The sequence below is a fragment of the Haemaphysalis longicornis genome, unplaced genomic scaffold (assembly GCF_048455015.1).
Source record: "Haemaphysalis longicornis isolate Haplotype H1 unplaced genomic scaffold, Haemaphysalis longicornis Haplotype H1 scaffold_9, whole genome shotgun sequence".
NCBI lineage: Eukaryota > Metazoa > Arthropoda > Arachnida > Ixodida > Ixodidae > Haemaphysalis > Haemaphysalis longicornis.
The window spans coordinates 109,836,538-109,859,902 of record NW_027526460.1 but is presented as its reverse complement, the minus strand read 5'-3'; the positions used below and the strand labels follow the sequence as shown (position 1 = coordinate 109,859,902).

At 46.8% G+C, this 23,365-nt stretch overlaps 1 protein-coding gene across 1 annotated transcript in view; it reads right to left on the bottom strand.

Moving 5' to 3' along the window:
• LOC144151845 (uncharacterized) overlaps window positions 1-23,142 on the bottom strand; it is a 35,338-nt gene extending 12,196 nt beyond the window's left edge. Inside the window, exons 1-5 of the mRNA XM_077683009.1 lie at window positions 22,867-23,142; window positions 13,057-13,115; window positions 12,244-12,354; window positions 11,365-11,391; window positions 891-1,110 (exon numbers count right to left, since the gene is read on the bottom strand). Coding sequence (XP_077539135.1) covers window positions 891-1,110; window positions 11,365-11,391; window positions 12,244-12,354; window positions 13,057-13,115; window positions 22,867-23,047 — 598 coding nt within the window. The 5' untranslated portion in view covers window positions 23,048-23,142. The remainder of the gene's footprint in view (window positions 1-890; window positions 1,111-11,364; window positions 11,392-12,243; window positions 12,355-13,056; window positions 13,116-22,866) is intronic.
• Between the last annotated feature and the right edge of the window lie 223 nt (window positions 23,143-23,365).

Below are 23,365 nucleotides of genomic sequence, written 5' to 3'. Positions count from 1 at the left end.
TATTGCTTCCTTAGAAAAAGAAACAGAAAAACTTTTTTACATTTTTTAAGTGAAAAATAGGTACTTCTGTACTCATTACCCAGAAATACAGGAGAAATATTCTTGCCGAATTCTCCCATTGTTTCTTTTCCTGCGTACCGTTTAGCTATCACCAGCGAGCACGTAGCCAAAGAAATGCCATTAGGACAAGGTTCCAAAGTAAAGCGGAAATTACTATAGGTCATAAGACAACCGAGATGGTCAGGTGGCATTTTTGCCAACTGCTTTGTTCACAGTACTACTGAGTGCATATTAACGTTTGTATATGGCGGGTATTCAATAAAAACCGAAGACACAAACGCGGCAGACCGGGAGTGCTGCCATGGCAACAGCGCTGGCTTAGCCTTTCGCTACGTCGGCCCTAAAGCTACCCGTAGAAAGAGCCGAAAGAAAAATTACTCAGTGCGCTATTCGCAACTCTAAATTTGTTTGTGTCCATGTGGACAGCAACCAAGATGGCCGGCGCATGCAGGTTCGAAGCAGAACCTTCCTTTGCTCGCGGTCGCGTCGTACCGCTTCGTAGACGGTACAGACCTGTAAAGCACCTTGCACACATTTTTTTCGTTAATTACAGTGGTTCAGTATATTTTCCATTGCTTTGAGTGTGCAGACTATTGCCATTTTTAATTGATGATTTGCGCCGCGTAAGGAGGACCGGTACAGTACTGTTGACGAAATAAAGTACGACCTCCCGTTCCGTGGCGTTTTTGTTGCAGCGTCGAATCATGGTGTTTAATCGAGACACAGTGCATTATCCTTGTCAGAAAGAGTGGCACCGGCCCTTCTAGGCTTCAGCCACATATTCTAGATGACGGCGTTTTGAAGCCTTTCTCCGGACACTCCTGACCCACCTTCTGGTGGAGCAGAAGTGGAGGCGGGCACCGTGGCGGCGGCAGGCGTCGGGGCCTCCTCGGACGGCACCGGCGTCGGTGGGCTCGCGGACGGCTCTGCTGTGCTGACCGTGTCTGAGGGCACCGGGACGCCGCCTTGCACGGGCCCCGACACTCCGGCCTGAATGGGGTCTTCGGCGTCCGGCAAACTTGGGGGCTTCTGGGGCCGCATGTTCTTCGACTGCACGTAGGAAGCCGGGGAACGAACAAAACAAAAACAAGCAGCTTTTTAGACGTGTCACCTTGTCTTCTCTTGCCCACACAACATCGTCCCCCCTCCTCCCCCTAACAACCCATCAACTGAGCAGTGTCAGCCGGCGCTAACCAGCTTCGCACCGGAGCTTCAAGATCCCCTGGTTCAACGAGCCTTGGAGTCGACGCAGGCTCGCGGCCTCAGGGAGGCTGACCACATCCCCGCCCAAATATCCTCTTGCTCAAGTAAATGTTTATTCCTCTACCAAGCATCTCTTTTGCACCATTAGTTTGAAACGTACGTGGATAACGCTTTTCCAAGAAAAAAAATAATAATAAGCAGTTAGTGCTTACCTACAATCTCGGTGGGATGTTTTGTTTACCGAAGTGTTTGTAAACCTCTATTTTTTACTTTTAATGCTGTGAGCTTCATTGAGGCGTCCGTAAAACATCCGAATATGTGCATCTGCGTCTGTGGTGCGTCTGCGTGTGCGTGTCGTATAAAACGACGTGGAGCATTCTGATTCCGCTGCCCATTACGCTCTTAGTGATGGCGAGGAGTGAACGTAAACCCCGATCCCCTTCTTCCAACACCACCAAAGATAATCGAACGTTCCTTTTTTTTTTTTTTACAGAACGCCCGTATAATGTTATCAGGGTTGTGTATGCCCATATATGGCAAGTACGGATGTAAAAGCCTTATTTTCGTTTTTCTCTTGTTTCGTACCGCTTCATTTTACAATAGTTATCAGCAGCAGCCGCAGCAATCTATTTGCGTCCACTGCAAAAAATCCTCTTCTAAAATCGGTAGGTTCCGGCCGAACAGCACACCAGGGTGGCTTTTCTGGTGAAGCAGTCTTGTGCCCTAAGGAACCTTGCTAGTATGGTTGTACTTGCTCAACGTTGCCTTTATGGTGTTCAGTGATGTTATACGCCTCGAGCGCTGCCTGTAGGGGCGCCACTGAAATCCCCCTAACGGCCCGTTTCAAAAAATCCAGCCGCGGGAGTTTCCGTCCCGCTCCCCACTGTCGCCGCTGCTGTTGGGGCACGTTCGATACTGATTTACCGTGTGCATGCGGTCGAAACACGGATTACTGTGGAGCAATCGCTCTGTTCGCAAATGTGGTGTCATTTCTGGTGCGATCTTAGTGCGGTACATTCGGTCTGTATGGGCGCAACGTGTGGCTCACAGACCAATGTAGCGAAGCCGGTATGTGCATGGAACTGACTGTAATTCTACTTCCCTGAAATTTACTAACAGTGTCTCCGTAAGCAGCGTTTCCTCAGATGGTCATGCGATGCCAGTACACCATGATGTAAATCGGTTTTGTGTGCTTATATATCCCAGCGGAGCACTCATACCTGACAGCACGCCAGTTACGATTGCTAATAAATACCTGGGATATTGATCCCTACCTTGGACAAACAATGTGGCATAAATTGCACGAATATTCTGCAAAAGAAGTACGGTAAATAATACAAAAGTATACCTGGGGGTCCGCATCCGACAAAGAATTTAGTGCTGGGTCGTCTTGTCCTAAGGTGAGCGCTCGAAAACATTCATGAGCTACAGATATCCTCCGCGACCAGCGCGGCGACGGGCGTATAAAGCAAGCCGCGTGCGCGACTAAACGCGTCTACGAAACATTACACAGGGAGCCTGCAGAAACTAGCACAAACTGAAATCAGGTGACCTTATCAAATACCACAACTCTAGCTCTCAGCAATACCTTTTAACATGGTGAACTCCCTCTCCTGTACTTCGAAAAATGTGTCCACCGAGTGATCAGCTGTGCGTTGAAGTCGAAAAACTAAAGGAAATTGGACGCGCTACTTGTGTGTGTGATTACTGAAACGTTCACTCCTTGATTTCGCTCTGCATTTGTGCACAACGACAGTTAATTGTCCTCTCCCCCACCTCTTTCGAAATAGTGCATTTCGCATCTAGTCGGTGTAATGAGCACGACCTTACGTAAGTTTCGACAAACGTATTTAGCATTTCACAAGCTTCACTGGGTTTTTCTCATTTCCGTACGAGCTGTTCTGTTTCTTCCGGACTTGACGAGTCCTTTACTGCCAGGTGTTGAGTAATCACACCGCCGAAACATATTTTTCTACGACGTAGATATTCGCAACAAAGCCGCATTCGTTGTCCGAGCTGCAAAACAAAACCAGCCTCTCAATGTGCCAGCATCAGGTCTTGACGATGCGACAGCAGAATTCACTTGTGCCTGACGTATTCGGAGGTGACAGTGGTGACTGCCGTCGCCGCCGCGGGTAGGAGCGGCTTAGAAGCGCGCACAACCGCGCCCCGGATAGCTTTTGTTGGCGTTCGAGCACTCTACCAAGATGAAGCTGTTTTTTGAAGTGCCCTAAACGTACCATTTGCTTACAGACATCGCCATAACAAGTTGTCTAGGGTGCGGAAGGGAAAACGAAGCAAATGAAATCCAAAACCCTGCATGAGCCCCAATGAGCCGCGCAGCGCTGCTCCCGTAAGCGCCGCGGAGAAGAGGTGGCAGGCGGCGCAGCGTATAGCTGTGGGGCCAGGCAGAATTTCAGACCAAAGAATATTGCCGCGAACCATCCATTCTGTTTGTACACTTCTTTTTTGTAATTACCATTTGGCGGCGCCCGGCTGTGTTATCAGTGTTTCAAGCAAAGTGCACGTAGCCTTTCATTTTTTTTTAATGCGACACGGGCTATCTTATTTTGATAGGGAGAGCGTTTGGCCCTGACGTCACTAGTCTAGAATAATATTCTTTGATCTCCCGTGTTCCCGTTGTAATTCGACGTTTCGAGAAACAATCGTGCCGAAAGATAAATGCTCCCAAGGCAGCCGCCGCGGTATTCAATTCGCCGACGCCAGTCTGCGCACGCCACTTCATTGACGGCTTCTACGTCACTTGTATTTTCTATGAGTTTTAGCGGAGCACAAGGTCGCTCCAATAAGCTTTGTTCCTTTAAGAAAACTGCGTCGTCTTTGGCTAGGTGACAATATATTGGAGTAACGTGGAAAACCGGGCTAGCTGATACACGTTCATCTCGGTGGAAGACGGGACCTATGCGAGTGGAGGACGGGACATGTACCAGATCTCAAGTTATCCAGGAACCTCTAACCATAAATACACCTCTAAATAAATGCTGATAAAAGCAACTGAAAGACACTCATCTGTGTACACATTTGTTTCTTGTTTGCCTTTTTAGCGGGCTGGTGAGTACGCTCTTCTATCTGATTCGGCAACTAATGACGCCCGGAACGCGCATTGGCGGTAAGTATGTGTGGGCGAAACATGCGAAACACGCCAGATCTGAGTGATACACCGCCCTCCGTGCAGCCTATATTTCAGGAGACGGGTTTTATTTTGTTGAGGAGCGTATCTTTGTAACGAATTGTGCGTTTTCGCAAAGTTGTTATTGTGAAAATAGTAAAACAAAAGCGTGACCAGAGGAGACACCGAGACATCAGGGGATGGCTGCCTAAGTTTTTAGATAGCAAATTTTTTGACAGACTTTGCTCTTAACATCTTACTATGTCCTTAGCTCACTTTCATCACAGTACTCCGAAGAAACATTGAAGACAAAGTTGGACCTTGTTTTATTGCAAAGAAACACCATCTCGCAACTCCCTCATCTTCATATACGTGCCGTTCTTCCTGAGAAAAGTGTGTTCAAATGTGCTGTCTCTCTTGCATCCATTTCCCCGTCCATTTAATAGCGTAAGCTGCGATGACACGATCGCAAGCCCCGGTCGCATTTATAAGGTCTTATAAGAGTAACCGCCATAAATTGTGTCTCAACTATCACAAACCCGATATTATAACTCGGCAATAGCTGAACATTTTAGCCTTGAAGACTGAGATAGCGTAACAAACCACATCGCAGGAAAATGTGACGTCATTCTGGAAATCCGTGATGTTGCTCCGAAGTGTGCTTTGTGTTTTACTTGCTTCCTAGCTTGAAATTTGTGACGTTGCTCCGAAGTGTGATTTGTGTTTTATTTGCTTCCTATCTTGGAATTCGTGAAGTTGCTCCGAAGTGTGCTTTGTGTTTTTTTTTTTTGCTTCCTAGCTTGAGAAATAAGCTAAGGCTGTGATGTTCTGTTTTGCCATGAAATAAGCAATTACCGATTTGAACTACGAAACCCAGCTGCAAAACAAAGTTAGACAACTTAACTTTAGCGTCTCTTTGTTATATGTTACAACCGGCACAGCACAATCCTACAGCAGTCCTGAATCCTGCAACAGTTACGCTTTTTGTGGCAGTCACGTGGTAGATAAGACACTTTTGGGGCGGGCGCAACCATCCGGTGATGGAGAAAACTTGGCGGTTTTCTTGCGAACGTCGGTATAGAATCTGAAAGCGCATTGCGCCACCTCCTGCCACTGACAACACCCCTGAGGTCATCAATTCAGGCCATTGTGAAGGCTTGTCAAAGGCACGCCATACCAGGCAAAACCAATAGCCCTTCAATCTCTGCCTCCTGTTCAAAGGACTGTCAAAGGCGCACAAAAGGCCCGCCTGCAAGGAACCTAGCTTTTCTTCGTTCCCCCTGCTATTGGATTTCGCGACGGAATAGCGTCAATTTCAAAGAGCCATGAAGCGATCCTTTAGATTCAGGCTTTAATGCTTAAAATATACATACATTAAAATGTCATTATGCGGCGTGAGAAAGATCTGCTGCCTTCATCTGCAAATGCGCTTACCGAAAGGGCAGTTTTTCTGAGGGCTCCTCGCAAAACAAGGATCTGTGCAGGTGTTTCGGTTTAGCTGTGATTTCCATGTCTAAATTAACGCTGTGGCTTTGAAGCCCTTTCGAACCAGTGTTGCTGAGTTTTGTTCCGTTTAATTTCGTTTGATTTCGTTTGATGTCGTATAATTGGGTTTGTTTCGTTTAATTTCGTTAATTTCGTTATGTTTTGTTTTCGTTTCGATAGTTCGTTTAATAAATCAACCAGAAAAGGCGATGTTAAGAATGGGTTCATTGAATAGACCTATGAAAGGAGGTTTGACGAGGAGACACACCAGTAACGTGCTGTGGAAGAGCGGTGATCAGTGCACACGGATGGGGGTAAAATGTGAGTAGCGGGGAGCTGGCTGAGAAGGGCTAGATATTGAAGTTCAAGGACCCCAACGAGAAGCGACCATTCAGTGTAACAAGAAGATTGACGGCGGAAAATGACGAAAAAGCGGATATCACAGCGCCGAGGACTGTAGCGAAAATGACGAAGACGAGCGTGGTGGGCAGCTCACTGAAGACATTTGACAAGGTCTCTGCCAACCGGAGACTGTATAACAAAGTGAGACATCTTGCCCCTGGTCCTTCGTTTTTTTAAGTGCGAATGCACTTCTTAAGCGACCCTGAACCTGCGTCCACCGGCGATGTCCGCATAGCATACCCACGTGGGGGATTGGCCAGGAATCTCCTCGTCTTCCTTGGCAACGGGGGGAGATGGGCGCGCGCTGCCTGGCCGCTGACATGGCACATACCCACGTGGGGGATTGGCCAAGAATCGGGCGTGAGAAGGGCTAATGCACCTGCTTAAAGGAGTACTGACACGAAATTTCAAAGCTGAGATCCGCTCTAGCAATCAAGTACAACGACTACACAAATAGGTGTCTGTGAATAAATGCATCTTTCTTTCTTTGTAGTTGTGTGTGTGTGTGTGTGATCTCTCTTTCGCGAACATTACCGAACCGCGCAAATTCAACTCGTGCATTCGCACTTTCACATTCTTCCCCTCGGGGAAATGCGGGGAATTTTGTAGGACACAAGCCTCGTCGACTCATGGTGACTGGCCGCAGATAGTTTCAAAGGGTGTTGCAAAGGCGGAGAAGTTCCCGGCACTAACTGCAAAGCTATAGGTACGCCTGTTCACTAACAACTGTCATTTCCTCTCACTGCCCTTATTCCCCTCTCCATTCGGCTTGTTAGGTCAGTGAAGCGCATAATGAATTACCTGATTGCCGCCACCAACGACAAATAACAGCCTTTCTTTGTCGAACAGCTGCGTAGTGTTTCCCGTATTTGTAACCCTTTTTGCTCAATGGGAAGTTAGGACCTGTTTCCTTTTCAATTAACTGATTGAGTCGGAGTAGCCAGCGTACCAGATATTTAACCTGTATATTTTATTGTTACTTTATTAAAAGACGACGAGTTAGACAATGACAGATACGGAGAAGAAGAGTAAAAAACGCTGCTTCTGTAACCACTACGAAGGGATAGCGTAAAAAAGAGAGCGCAAGCGTGACGAGCACGACGGCGTGAGTAATAATTTCAAGCATTTCCCCACTGCCGCCTGCGCAACGATCCATCGGCCGTGTCAGCGCTGTCTGTCACTCGATCATTCTGGCCAAACAAGCCAAGCTACAAGTGCATAGTGAGAAACCCAGCATTTCTGCTGAGCTTTTGCGTTACGGAAGTGGACGTGACCTGTCTGGGCTGTGCCGCTAGCGTCACTTTCTTGCTGGTAAGCCGAACCCACGCCGGTGCTAAATGCTCAGCCCTCCAAAAAATGAGGTGTGTGTGTGTAGAAAGGAGGCGAGGGGACCCTAAACAGATGGCGAACTCGGTCTTTGGCGTGCATCATGGTGCTTTAAGGGTGGTTTCATTTATTTTGAGGCCATTAAAAACATTAGCAAAATTTGTAGATAGCCCGATCTGGTACCTAGCACTGTATGCTTACGACCATTAATGGCACTGCACTTATTCATCTATAAAAATAAAGAAAAAAAAGTCCGAGGACACTTAAACACTTGTAAAATAAATGTTTTGAACGCGAAAGCATTCATTTACAACCGAACGTTCGAGACACTATGCTTCCGCCCAGCGTTCTCAAACCACTGGGTGCTCTAGCCGCTTGAGGCGATTAGCTTCGCGATCCCCCTTAACGCTTCTGGGTGTCTTTCATCTGTCTCATATGCGTTGCGGCCCTGCTCGTTGGTGCCGCTTTGCACTGGGAACGTTTACGATGGTGGATTCCGCTGCCCGTCCGCTCACTCTTTTGCCTGCGTTCTTCAACTTCATCTGCGGTGTACTGGCGTGGACGGCCGCCTTTCGCTACTGCAGAGTTATGTGCGTGCTATGTAACGCCCTGCGCTGTGGAACGCCTCACGCTATGGAACGTTTGAAAGGCGCGTGGGATAGGGATCATATTGCTGTTACAGACACCGATTCCGACGTCGACGCCAGCTTTCTCGTTCCATGGGCCATTTAATGTTTGCCCATTATAACGGGTATTGGTAAATGTATAAAACTTTACCTAGCGTAGACAGAGAGAATAAACTTTATTTAATGAGACGAGTCAAGCGGGCGGTTTCCTCAGTTCAGGACCCCGTTGGAGCTTTGCACGCCAGGCGTCTGGGAAACAAAAAAATCGAAGCCCCTTTCTTAAGAGAGAGAGAGGATTGAAACACGAAGCCTTCTGCCATGCAACGTGAGTAAAGACACAGTTAAAAATCCAAACTCCTTCAACCGTGTCAGTTCGTAGAGGGGCTGAGAGTCCAGCAGCCAGTACCAGATGGGTTGGATTTTGTAGAGCCGTTAATTTCTCTGAAGTGATGATTAAATGACAAAGCCTAGCCGGAGGCACGGCTGGTATGTTTATGTCGGTGTGTGTTGAACCAAATGCAGTGTGGTTATTTTTGTGTTGTAAGTGTGTGTTGAAGACTAGGAATCAAGAAAAAAAAAGTGATGGCGCGATCGGATAGGCGTCGGCTTCATAGTGCCAAGGACCCAGGTTCGATTCCCACAAGGGGAAGCGTTTTTTTTTTTTCCGGAGGCGCTTGATTTGCTTTTGTGGAAACACAACGTGTAAGTTGGCTTTCCTGCAGTGTTTTTTTTTTCGAATAAAGCTTCAAGTTTTATAATCATCGTTGTCATCATGTGGCCCTCCATTGTGTAAAGTCGGCTTTCTTCCAGTGTTGAACGCCACCAGTCGGGCATAGAGAGCTTCGCTTTAAAAAACAAGCCCATGACTCGTGCGTCTGCTGCTCCAGTACATGGCACATTAAGCTCTTTAAGAGACTCTTCAGCCCTTTATGCCTCCATCTGGCTCCAGCGGGACTCTGCCTATCTCAAGCATCGGCCGTAATCGATGAACGTGCCGCTTTTCGGCGTTTACTTCTCCGCCTTCAGCGTTGCATTCACCGCTTATACGAGCAAGGGCAAGCTTCCAGCTATTTTTCGGTGCAAGGCTGCACTATTTCCACCCCCTTCCCGTTCTCTTGAAACGACGAAATTACTTCTCTCAATTCCCCGCTTTCTTTCTATTTGTATTTCTCCATCCTCTTTTGTCTACGCAGGCAGGGAAAACCTTGTGCGGAAGCTCTCTATTGGGGAATTGTCCTATAGTGCGTAGCGTTCATAGCTGACTTCCCTTCGTCGTGCTTTCTTTTCACGCGACCGGGTGAAGTTGACCGGATCTGTGCAGTTTAAAACAACCGAACGCAGTTGTTGGCGCCGGTGGAGCAGTTTCTTTGTTTTGATTTTGTTGTGCTTGGCGCCGCCTGGGATAACGCGATAAAAAATTTTTCTTTTGTTTGTTTGAGCTTTCATTTTGCTTGTCTTCGATACCGTTTTGTATCCCAGACGGCATCTTTTCTTTGTTTGTTTTTTCTGGGGTGGGGGGGGGAGGTAGGGTGGAGGGGCTATTGGAGTGAGTCGTTGGATTACTTAGACCTCTGTGATATCGTTAGCTTTTAATTTATTTATTTATTAGCAGCTTCACGTGTGACATCACGGCCTCTGTGACGTCAAGAGAGTGAGGCGTCATTACCGTTTCAAGCCACGACCATGTCGAACCAATCCTTCGGACTGGAGGCGAAAAGCAAAAACGCCCGTGTGTACGAGATTTCTGCGTAAAGATCCCCAGGTGGTCAAAATTAATCCGGAGCCCTCCACTACGGTGCGCCTCATCGCCTGCGTCGCGTCGGCGCGTTAAACCCCACAATCAATCAATCAATCGCCTGTTTTCGTTTACAGAATTCAACGCGCGTTTTTAACTAAAAGAAAACTGTGAGTCTCCATTGTGTATTTATATTTTGCCTTAAATACGTCCTACGCTAACAGTCCGCTTAGCAATATTGACATATACGAATCTTGCCGCCAGTAGCAGTAGTTTGGAAAGGCACCTTATACGTACTTCGTCCTCTGGCGTTTTCATCGATTGCATATGGTGCTAGGTTTTTTTTTTTTTTTTTTGAATCGCAGAAAACTATTAAGCACAAAAACCGCGAACAAAATTTTCGTTCCGAACCCGCTCTCCCAAATCCCCAGTTACTAGCCAGAGTATACTACGAATTACAATATCGGTATCGAGCCAGGTTAGTCGCTGTGTCTTCGCAATTCTAGCGCCGCCTCATTGTAACCTTGCCTGTAGAGGGTGCTTCACCTTGGACACGAATGCTCAAGAAGAAGCATCCACCACGGGGCAAATAGCTCACGACGGTGCTTGTCTTCAATGAAATAAAAAAATGGGCATCCGGAATAAAACAAATAGAAAAGTAATGGGGATAATAAAGGAAGTAAAATGTGAGAGCTCACTACGAAAAAATAAAGCTGGGTTGAACTTTTTAAAAGACCTAATGCTGTGCAGAGGGTGTAAGACACAGCCCTTTACTGCGATTTCTTGCGAAGGCATCTTCAAATCCTAAAAAAGGCGTAATTGCTCAAAATTAGATGGCAAGAAATTTGCTTTTTTGGGCACATGCATACTAGAAACAAACTACAGCGCGACCAAAACAGATCATGACGAAGACGAGGTGATACCACAAGCACTGCGCCACCATGTCGTCTTTTCCGGAACAACACCCCGAGTGAGTATGAACCAACTCACCGGCATCATTACGTCGTCTTTTTTCTTGCCTGTTGTGAGTTTATTAAGCGCACGAGAGAAGGGGGCGGAAGAAGCACACAGGACAGCACAAGTGCTTTTCCCACCCGGTACTCCCGTGCACTGATAATGCTTCAAACAACAGTATTAACAACTGGCCCCCATTGACGCTCTGACAAGACGGATTTCTTGTCTATTTCCGTCAGGATGTAGCTTAATTCTGATCTTACTATTGCAGGGAGATCCCATTTACGGAACTAAAGTAACGATGCAGACAACACGTGCATAGTGAGGACGCCATATGCCTACCAATATTTGCGATATAAGTTAGCGCAAGGACGAAGATTGAACGAGGAGGCATACAGGGCTCATGGTAAGGGTGACAGGTATAAAGCGTCCGAGATACTCACCCGTTCTGACGCCATGCACGCCCGTAGCTGAAAAGATGGTGTAAAAATACGCTGTAACGACACAACTCCAAGAAAATAAACACATAAATATACCAAAGAAATACTAGTTAACACTGTAGTTCATTTTCTATGTTTATGAAAACCAGCCTCTCTCTTGCTCCCTCCCTCTTCCTCTTTCTCCACACGTGATGCTGCGGGGTCAGCCTAACTTCAAATCTTGCCGTGAGAGAGATCAGTAACTGATCCTATGCGTCTATGCGTCGGCTCCGGATATGAAGTCCAATGTGGGGCCTACGGGGCATGCGCAGTGATGACGCAGCGATGCTTGTGCGTGTGCACTGCGTCGGAAAAGCGGGTATAGGCTCTGCGTTACGGGCTCCGCCGCGCCCAATGTTGGCTGAAGTTGGGAACTACGTAAAGTTTCAACACGTGGTTGCCGTTTTGCTGCCTTATCATTTGCTGCCGAGCAGCGCAGCACCCTCACACTAGTCACGTGCCGTCAGCGTCAGAGCATCGATACGTATGATATGTGAACGAGCTTCCTCAATAATATAGGTTTCATAAATGTTGTGACCACTCTTTGCTCTTCTCCAAGACCCTATGGATGGTGTGGAAATGAAGCTATAGCAGTTGCATTTTTGGGCCTCTTCGATTATCAGTCCCGTATCGTCCGCGGACAACCTGAGACGTGATCCGGCGCTTGAATTTGCCATGTATTCTTATGGGGCTTCTGGTCCGAGGGCAGTTCTCGGACTGCCCGCGGACCGTCGCGGGCTGGTAAATCGAGGAGGCCCTCTATGTCCTCCTGAATGGGAAGTGACTGAGTGGGGGGTGTACGCTCGGTGTACGGCGTACGTGTACGGTGTATGGCTAGTGTACCTTAGTGCAGGGCAGTTTGTTGTCGCACAGGGCTGTGAGGAAGGTGGCCGCATCCATGGTTCCTGCGACGTTGTACTGGCAGCCCAGCACAACCACCTTGTCCGCAGGATCCTGTTCCCAGACAGAAAAATGCGTGCAACGACAACGTCTTAGGCACATAGGCATACAGAGCACGATAGGCACTAAGTTTTCGTTTGCACCTGCGGAAAAGATTAAGGACGCGTATGTCGAATAAGAGGATTAGATTCCTTATACCGCGTCGATTCCGCTAAACATCCCCTTTCAGCTTTTCCCTTTTCCCTGGGATCAAAATAGGCCGTTTAGAAGTTTTTGTCTACTTCAAATTAACAATAACAGTATTTCTTGACATCAGTAGGTTTTGAAAGCCACCATTTCCTGTTTTACCAGTCCTGAAGTGCTTTGGGGACATTTAACACACTCGCGTATACGACACTCGATTCACATCGTTTGCTAGCTGCTGCTGCTACCACAAGCCTCCGCATTTGGGAACGTATGACTGAGGTAGAATATACAGAGGGCGTTCTTACTCTCTTCCTCATATCCCCTTTGGCCTCATTCCTCCCTTCTCTACCACGCGGATTCATAAAAAGTGCATCTCAAGAAGTGCCGTGAATCATGTTGCCTTTTCAGCGCTGTTCAAATTTCGCGCTGCTGCGTTTTCATGCGAGCCTATAACGCCGTAATTTTCTATCAATACCCGGGTAACGGAACTGATACCCCATTAAAAATCAGCATTAAGCGCGCAGCGTACAAGCAGGCTCCGGAGACCGGGATAGCTGAAACGACACTTACGATATTGTTCAGCAGACACTGGAACCGCTTGACTTGGACATCGCTGCTCACCGTCGAATCTGTGGGAAATAAAAATATCAACACGCGCACATTCACACTTCTCACAGTGCGCCTAATCAAGTACAAGACAGAAAATTCAGGGGGTTCGGTGAACCACATAATTTCTTGGCTACATCTGGCGACGTGACCATGCGCAAACCATCAGCGCAGTCTAAAAGAGTTGCAGGTGATTCCTAAGCTTATTCGTATGAGACGAGAGCGCGGAAGCGTTACTTTTGGTTAGGTTTGTAAAATACGAGGACAGACCAAGGGCCGCCACGTCCGGTGATACGGTGTTCTATTTACAAGATCGCAATGTGTGGAAGACGAAGCAGCTACAGCTAGAGATGCTCACGCATGACGACGGGCACCGATGGTGATAATCTCATCGGTGTCGCGATGATGATTATAAAGTTTCTTAATTTCCGCCGGCCGCGGAGAAGCCGTAGTCAGTCCGCTACCAGTAGGGCTCCCACTTCCCCTTCTGCTCTGCACTCAGTTTGGGGCAAAATAAAGTTATTATCATCATCAACAGTAGGTGCCTTAACTTCATTCTTATCAGATTCCCTGAAGCAGTCGGAAGGCGAAGCTGCCGCAGGGGCCGTCTCCTGAGCACAGGCCGGGATTGTCGGTGCAGACGGCGGAAACTCGAAGCCGATCTTCGACGCGTCTGAACTCATGATGTGTATTCAACCAGTTTATATACACCTCGGCCTAAAAGCAGTTTCTTAGCTCTTTCATGCTTCTTCCTGGGCGTTTGCGCTTTGCTAGTTGGACTGTCATTGTGAGGTGCCATCCTTTTCTTAAAAGGGTGCTCGCCGCAAACTCTTCAACTGGGTTGAAGAGTGCGTGCAACAGCAATCCTGTTGGGATCTCTCTCAAAAAGGTTAGTATCCCCCTCTTCAGTGTCGTTTATCGACTCTCTTTTAGTGGCCAATACTTGCGTCTCATCTTGCCCTTTCAGTACCCCAGGTGGTACACCCGTGATCTCAATTTCGAAACACTCGTTATACGTAGCTTGTACCGACGTCATGGAAGCCGATGGGCAGCCTGACTTGCTCGCGGTCATGTCGGCGGACTCTGGGAATGCACACGAGAGCAACACACCTTCTGTCTGAAGGTCAAGAGCAGCCAATGAAGGTGTCGCATTTACACGCGCTGCTTGCGGTAGGAACTGTGACGCATGCGGAGTTTCTGTCATAGAGGCTTCTTGGGAGTTCTACTCATGCGGGTTATAGAATTGTTCTGTCAGTGTCAAAAATTCCCCGAAGTTTGTTGATGAATTCAACGTCCCTAAAATCTGCATTGCACAAGGGCGTCCCATTTTTTGCCTTTTAATATATTCGGCACATGCATTTTTTTTGTCTTCGTATTCGATGTTGATAGCGAACATCTTTCTATGGTATATTTGTTATGGACAAGTCTAATGTTACTTTCGCATCTCGGCACAATTCTCGAGTGACTTACCGTGTCGTTTTTTTCTCTTTTCATATACAGTTTGTGGAGGCGGATCATAGACAGAGGAATACTTTGTTGGGGTTGTGCATCTCCTACAGAGCTATTAGCTATAGCATGCACCTCACCGTTCACGAAATCGGGGCCTGGACCCACCGGACAATCATCAGAGGTTAGGGTTCATCGTCGTCTCGTCTGCCCATCGCGTCGGTCGGCTTGGGTAGCACGACCGTCCATCACAACGGTCCGTCGTCGGCATCGAGGGGTCCTTCATCTAACAGGCCAACGTTCAGATAACTCTGAATTGCAGGAGGGCCTTCATCCCGGGTTTCGGCACCAAAATGTAGAATAAGTGGAGACGAAGGGCCGCGACGTCCCGGTGACATAAAAGATTGCAATGTGAGAACGACGAAGCAGCTCGACCTAGAGCTGCTCGCGCGTGACGACGGGCACCGATGATGATAATCTCCTCGGTACCGCGATGATAATTATAAAGTTTCTACAAGGTTAATTCACGTCTCTTCTGCCGGAGTCGACTAATTTTATAAGATCGCCTTTGGCCTCACTGCAGCTACTTGTTGCGCAATCACTATTCGTGCTGCTGCGACACCGGATGCACTGAAGCTGAAGACCAGCTTATAGCTCTGGGCTGCAGTTGTGTAGAAACGCGTTCAAATCCCATCTCATCACACGTGCGTCTATTAGATGCGACTGCATCTCATTCACTCGCCTTGTCCCTCCATACGGCGTTGTCCGCACCTCCCCCTACACTATAAAAAAAATAATAGTTAGTGGCGCCCGGTTTCGATCCCACGACCCTGTGGGCGGAACGCGAGGTACATGGTGCTCTTCCCACTGCGCCACAAAACCGAGACAGAATCAAATCCTACGAAAGCGCCTTATATCCTTGACTCATTCAAACTACGTCAAGAAGCTACTGATACAACGTATGATGGGGCAATGATTAACACTTGCAATAAAAGAAAAGAAGCTCCCACATACAGCAACAATGATGGAGTAAAGGTCGTTGCGACAGCGAAGGCCCAAGCATACCACTTAGAGAGATTGATCCAAGATTGGCCAATAAAACATAATAATAATCATAAAACATAATAATCATACGCGTTCCCGACACGTTTCACGCGATTTCAGAATCAATCCAACGGAAACACCAAGTGAACCCCTCGATGCGTCGCATCTACACAGGGTTCCCCTCGCGGGGAGGTGGGCGCAATTTTTTTTATTTGCTCTTTGCTGCGCGGCCATTCGCTTGAACGGACAGCTACAACAACAACGGCGCTTTTTCGCGGAATGGCTTTTGCCTTAATAAGCTTGCATTACTATAGCCGAAAGGTGGTGTTCCGCACGGAATCACTGAACGGGCAAAATAAGGACAAGGAACCTTCCGAGTATGCACTGGTTTGTAGCAAGCACTTTCCCGAGGATTACTTTGAATAAGGGAGATTTGCACTTTTTTTCCCCCTAATAAGTCTGTTAATGAAAGCAGCGTCGGTCGCTCTCCTCATTAACGCGACACAAAACTGCAATGCAGGGCGCGCACTTGTCTGATGCTACAAAAAAATAGCAACACGGCACCGCTCGTAAGAGGAACTTGTCATTTTTTGTTGTATTAGGAAGACCACGTGAAACATTTTAATTCCAACGATCGCACAGGGGGATATAGATGACAATATTTCAATGAAATCCTGGTGTTCACTATAGTATAGTTCGTGTCTAGCCGTGTCACAGGAAAATGTGATAGATAACGCGGTTCTTTCAGCTATTTCGTATTTTGATTGTAGTTTATTTAAGCGCATGGCATTGTGAGAAGTTTGCATCCAGGTAGGTTAGGCTACATGATTAGCGTGCCTACAGTGCAAAAAGCAAAGCTTCTTAGTCGTCTGCCTCACAGTAAACACACGTTTTCTCTAACGGCTGCACAACTCTTTATTTTTTTTTTTTGTTTCTTTTGAAATCATTGCAATCAACTGCAAAATTTGATTGCAACCCTACACTAATGCGTAGCTTGCAAATCAAGTTAAACAGCGCTCAGTTACAAAACCATGAATATAGCAAATAAACTTGCCGAGTTACAGAGGCGGGAAAACTGTCCTCCGAGGATTTCCAATTAAATAACGGCGCAACAGACTCCAGAAAAAACTACTCAGGAATTCTTGCTGTCGAATAAATCTCGTGTTACTTCTGACGTTCGATATTTGAGATTATGAAAGGCACGGATAGACTTGTGGGCGTTTCTTTTAGGTTCTCTTTTTAGATACCGTACTAATTAGTTTTGGCCTTGTAACAAGACACGTTTCAAACTCAACGGGAACACATGCAACGCAAAGAGACATACGGTGCTCAGGAGTATCCGTTTCAGCGCAGTGTTGCGCAACTGTGAAAAGGTCACGAGTGTTCAGAACGTGAGGAATATATAATACGCATTCTTATTTTGGAAAACTGATCTGCGCCTTTTTGAGAAGAGATTGTGCCAAGGTTTCCGAAATTAGCATTTAAAGTCAGCACTGTGTGAGAGAAAAAAAAAGAGCGGCCTCCACACGTGCCCCGGTAAGCAACGAGCAAAAAAAAAATATTCCAGGTTTTCTTGGCTGCTGTGGTAAAAAGCTGTTCCTGGTCTTTATATCGTCAAGGGGTAATGAAGACAAAATAGAACCTCAATAAATTTAAAAGACCCAGCTTTTGGTAACCCACTTAGCTCCATTACAGCCACGCAAGACGTCTTTTCACCCCCCCAAAAAACTTTAAAAATATCAAACATTTTCCAATTTCGTGCCGCAAGACGTCAGCAGTGTTGCATAGAGGGAACATTAAAGTACAGTAATCAGTGTGTTAACTCCCCGTTAGCATTCAAATGTTACGACAAAACGTAACTAGGGGCCCTTAAAATCACACATTCATGTTTCCTGCGGGGGCTTTGTTCGGCGGCCAATCCTCCAAACAACATCCTGTGACGTCATAAAGACCTGGTGATAAAGTTGCTGGTGAATAGCAACTGCTTCATCTTATTTTCTAAGTATCTAAAATATGTATTTGAAGTTTGCGATAAAAGTGTCGTCAATGTTATCGGACCCAGCGGTATTTTTTAAGAACCAAAGTTCCCCTTTAAGCTTCAGGTCCACTTTAATCGTCATTATAAAAGCACTCACTGCTTTATGCATAAAGTTTTAGGCATAAAGACAGTAATTATGTAACGCTTACAACTTTACTGTGAACTAATTACCACAAGTAAATGATACTCGGCGTAATGGTAGATTCGTCTTAGCGGCTAATTTTTATATAATTGTACTTTCTTACTTTATAATTTTACAATAGGGATACTTTTGATAACACAAACGTTAGAGCCATCTTCTGTAATCATACTCAATCCGTATATCTCCATGCTTCACTGCTCAACCACCAACGTGGAGAAGCCATCTTACAAAGAACAAGCTTACGCCGATCCCCGTAAAGACAGCTTCGCCTCTAAACCCGAATGTATTGCTGGTAAGACAATTTTTCAGCGGCAATATAAGTGCTGTCAAAACATGACCATCCATGGAGGACGTGTGGTTAGAGAAAACGGCGGTAACTGCTGTTCGACCGGAACTAAGCCGAAATAGTTGTGCCTATGTTTAAAGCGCAATGATGGTTCTACTCTGACTATGCTATTGCACTTTATTACACTTTGCTCTGATTTCCTTTAATGTACTTTATTGTACGTCACTCTTATTGCTCGTTATTGTCTCCTGCTCTACATGTTGCTTATATTTTTTTATCATTCAAACATTATATTTGCTAGCTTGTCAATTTTGCTTATCCATCGTGGCGCATCTGTCAGGTGTTGCCTTTGGTCTCAGCCTGCCTCCTCGTGCTTCTGAGGAAATAAAATCTTTGAATCGCAAAAATATCTTTAAATCACATCAATATACAAAGACCCTTTTTTTTAATTTTTTAGTAATTTTTTTTTTTTTTTTTTTCAACGAGCCGAAGGTGTGGCGCATGTCTTACGATCCTGGGGATTTGCGTGGGCTCCGCAAGGTGGCGCCACGCTCGCGTGCGATTCCTGTCTCCATCGCTCTGTTGTCGGAGATAATCACGGATCCTAGCCATAGACAGATTCGCTGTAAAAATTTGCAAGACGATGACACACAATACGATACGACAGTGCAGGGTAAGCCGGTTTCTGCTGCTGAAAACTATTCGGCGACATTGCGTCGTTGAATAATTCGCCGATGTTCCGTCGTAAAGCTAACTCAGCAGCGCAACGCCTTAGCCACTGAGCCACCGCGGCGGGTATGCGCCGGTACTGTGCCATTCAAGTATTTGAAGATGTCTATTTATTTATTTATTTATTTATCTATCTATTTATTTATTTATTTATTTATTCGTTTATTCATTTATTTATTTATTTATTTACTTATTTATTTTATTTATTTATTTATTTATTTATTTATTTATTTATTTATTTATTTATTTATTTATTTATTTATTTATTTATTTATTTATTTATTTATTTATTTATTTATTTATTTATTTATTTATTTATTTATTTATTTATTTATTTATTTCACCAGGAATAGATGGCGCATGTCAGAAAATAGTTCCGCTTGCGATCCGTAGATGCAGTGCGACAGGGAGAACGATAGAGCGCATGCAGGAAGGGGTGACGTCAACCGAGCCAGAGGTGGCATTGGCTGTAGTGGCGCTGTTACCTAACGGTACGTCAAGTCAGAGCGCTGCTGATTCGTCTCCGACGCGCCCGTCGAACGCGTACTCGTCCCATCACCGCTCTCACGCGTTGTAAAATAGAGTGTTTAGCGAGTCCATGGAGGAGTAGATGGCGGAAAAAGGAATAGAAGTGTAGTGACGGGGTCGAAATGCTGGCACTGGCGGACAAGAAGCAACAGGCGGCCAGTGCCGTTGATGGTGCGAGCAAACGCGACCACTGACACGGCTAGAGTGCTGTGCATGGTTGGCACGGTGTACGAGGAACGTGCGAGAAACGCCGTGCCGCAGGCTTCTAAAGGCGCGCGAATCAGGTGGGACCTCAACTTTGTGAAGGAGAGTGATATGAGATGCTCACGCATACCTTAGGGGGCCAGGCATAGGAAACACAAGTTTAGTTCATTCGAAAGATTGCCTTGTTAGAATCGTACTGACACCCCTTTCAACGCACACTTCTCTCAAATAAATAGGAAAAAAGGGAATGGAAACGCGACCCACTAGCTCATTTCAATGCCCAGCTGAGCGATTGGCTGAGGTCAGCAAAAGCAAACGCAAATTTAATAGGGGTTATAAGCTTGCCGAACGACCTATCTGCGCTTATATGTAATGCATATTCATTTTACAGCAGTAAGAATGGTGCGGTAAGCAACAAAAGTTACGGAAATACACGTAAACACAGAAGTACCTGTGCGCACTGCTGCTGGTACTGAGAGCACTATGCTTGTTTTAGCTGCACATTTTTGGAGCTTTCTTACATGACACTGGCTGATTGGCGTAAGCGACATTGTTTTAACGGAACCCTGTTTGTCGAGCATATCCCATCTTTCACGAAACGATTACTTTCTACCGTAACAAAACCAAGCTAGGTGCAAATACGGTCAAATAGAAAGCAACGGCGGACAACGGTCCGTGGCTGAGTATAGTAGCGCCATCTGGGAGGACTGACGGTAAGCAAGGCTGCAGAGCCTAATGACGCACTGGAAGTTCGTTTGAATACCCGCACTTGTGACTTCATGGCAGACGTCACGAGAACACATGATTTGGTTGGATAATCACAATTTTAACCTTAATTGACTAATTTCTCAGTGAATACGGCATCGTTTGCTGCCGGACAAGCGCTGGGGGCACCATAAATCACGAACTCTTTCGAATAAAACAAACCTGTATTTCGTCTGCATGGTCCCTTTAAGCTCCACCAATGGATTTTCGAGTTTTTGTTTGCATGAAAGATGGAATCCCGCTCGGTAGGAAGCGTTAGCACGTGCGAAAAGATGGCAAGGAATAGAGGACTTCCATTCCGCAAGTACAGAACGCACAATTTGCGTGCGCCTTTTCGCGTCTCTCTCTCTCTCTCTCTCTCTCTCCTCTCTCTCTCTCTCTCTCTCTCTCTCTCTCTCTCTCTCTCTCTCTCTCTCTCTCTCTCTCTCTCTCTCTCTCTCTCTCTCTCTCTCTCTCTCAACAGCCGATGTGGTAACGCCTCCCCATGCTTATCACTGTTCTTCTCTCTAACACAACAGTTCATCTGTTACCTCTGCACCCCTTTTCGCTACACCGGTGTTCATCTGTGTTTAGGTACGCGAGACCGCCGAGTGCGTCGTAAGAGTGAAGTTTTGCTCTTGGCTTTGCCGTAAGACGTGGCTGCCAGGCAGAGAAACAATCCCGCGAAAGCAACTTTTAAGCGCTAATCACGGAGTACTTGTGCAAATCTCATACTGTTGGTAACTGGCTGGGACCGACGAGGGGCAAGGAAAAAAATGGAAATAGGTCAAATTTCCTACCAGCTTGCTGGAATAGGTGTTGGGTTGTCTATGACTCTCATTTGATCGAATTAAGCAATGCTTGGGGCGAATTCGGATAACACCACGCAAGCTCTCAACGAGCTCAACCATGCGGAGGCGGGCTAGCTCGGCCAACTGAACGTCCGGCTGCCACCGGTATTTCAAGTCACGTGACAGTTAAGGTATTACGAAATTCCGCTGGGAGACAACTTAAAATAATAACTAAATTGCCTTCGCGAATTCCGCGTTGAACGCCAGCCATGAGACGACTCAAATATTACTAGTGCAGCCAGTTAATTTTCAATTCACACCAGTCAACCTTAAATATTTTTTATGTTGTATTGCAAAGGCCTGTAGACTTCCCCACAACACCCAGTCACGTTACAGAAGACATCTAAGAGCAGTTACCCACAGTTTACGACTACCGATCCTGCGCACAGTTACCGACCTCTAATCGTTCAAGCCTGTCTGCGGTGTGTTTAAAATTTCCTGAAAGGCTTCCTTTAATTTTTTTTTAATTTTGAGGCTTTCTTTTGAGGCTTCCTCGTCAGGCTGTAGCCTCTTGCCCTCCTCCTGAGGTGTGAATGTACTTCCACCCCTCGAAAACAAATAAAAAAAAAACAGAAGAAGCACAGGCTGTGCGGTTGGTTGTCAGTAACTTTTTTTTGCGAGCGCATCCCCTACGTTTAGACCCCTTTCGGAGCGAAACACCTTCACAGACGTAGTGCTCCGTTTTTCATCCATCTCGCATCTATTTCTTCCGGAATGATCCTGACTCTTTCCTCTATAAATCTGCGGAACAGGACTCTCACCACTCGCAAACACACTTAAGAAAATTTTTGATGCTAGGCTTGTCGGAAATAGCGCTCAACAACGTCCCTGGCATTGCGAAGCCGAAGTCCCCACTTTGACTCAGCCGACTGCCGTGCCATGTTTACGGTTCCACAGTGCGACCCTTACTTTTAAACCATAATCAGCGTCATCGTCGTCATCTTTGTCGTAGTCATCATCATCATCATCAGCCTATCTACGCCCACTGCAGGGCAAAGGCTTCTCCCATGGATCTCCAATCATCCCGGTCCTGTGCTAACTGCGACCAATTTCTCCCCGCAAACTTCTCGATCTCATTCATCTGCCCATCTAACTTTCTGTCGCCCCCTGCCACGCTTGCACTCTCTAGGGATCCACTTTGTTACCCTTAATTATCAACGGTTATCTTGCCGTTGCATTACATGCCCTGCCCACGCCCATTTCTTCTTCTTAGTTTCTAATCACCGTCTAGTCTAGCGTGTTAATATGTCCTTGACACGCGTTTGTTCCCTGATCCACTCCGCTCTCTTCTTGTCCCTTAATGTTACACCTATCATTTTCCGTTCCACTTCTCGCTGAGTCGTCCTCAATTTAAGTTGAACCCTCTTAGTGAGCCTCCAAGTTTCTGCCTCGTACGTTAGTACCGGTCAGATGCAGTCATTCAGGCATTGTGGAATCAGGGTGTAGACGATCATTACGTAAGAATACTACAGGATAACTACAATGGGTCCACAGCTACCATAGTCCTCCATAAGGAGAGCACATATAAGGAAGGGCGTCAGGCAAGGAGACACAATCTCTTCAATGTTATTCACAGCATGTTTACAGGAGGCATTCAAAACATTGGATCGGGTGCTTTTAAATACCCGCCGGTCAAATCGACAACGCGTGTTGCTCGCAATAGGCTACGAGTGCGTTCAAACAGCAGCCTGGATAAATCCGTTCCACTATAAGATGCGCCGCAGCTGTCCCGACCAGCAAGCGACCGCCGGAGGAGGCTCACCACAAGCCAGGGTGTAGAGGAGCGAGAGGTTGATCTGCCTCAGGGCAACGTCCATGGCGTCGCTCCTCCGGTGCGCGAACCGTGCCAGGCCGTCCGCCCTGCCCGCAGATTCCATGGCAGCGGCCAACGCGAGCAGCCTCACAATCCAGCGGGATCCCGTACAGCGCCACCGACGGTCCATCGTGCCAGTCGAGCGGTCCGTGCCGATGTGCTACCGGGGGCGACGATCTTTGGGGAGTCGCTGACGCGCCCTCCAGCGCCACTCTGTATGCTTCACTGGTTTGCCATTCCCCCTCCCCCCAACCCACGCGCCTTCTTTCTGCGAGCCCCTCCCTCATCACGTCGTTCGGGCACCTCTTTGTCTTTCTGTTCGGTTTTCTTTCATCTTTGTTTGGAGCCCAGCTTTGCGCGCGGTCGATCGAAACTTGCGTTCGTCCCCCCACCCGTGCACCCGGCCTAGCAAATTGGGTCGTTCGCGGTCCCAGACTCCGCCCTCCCC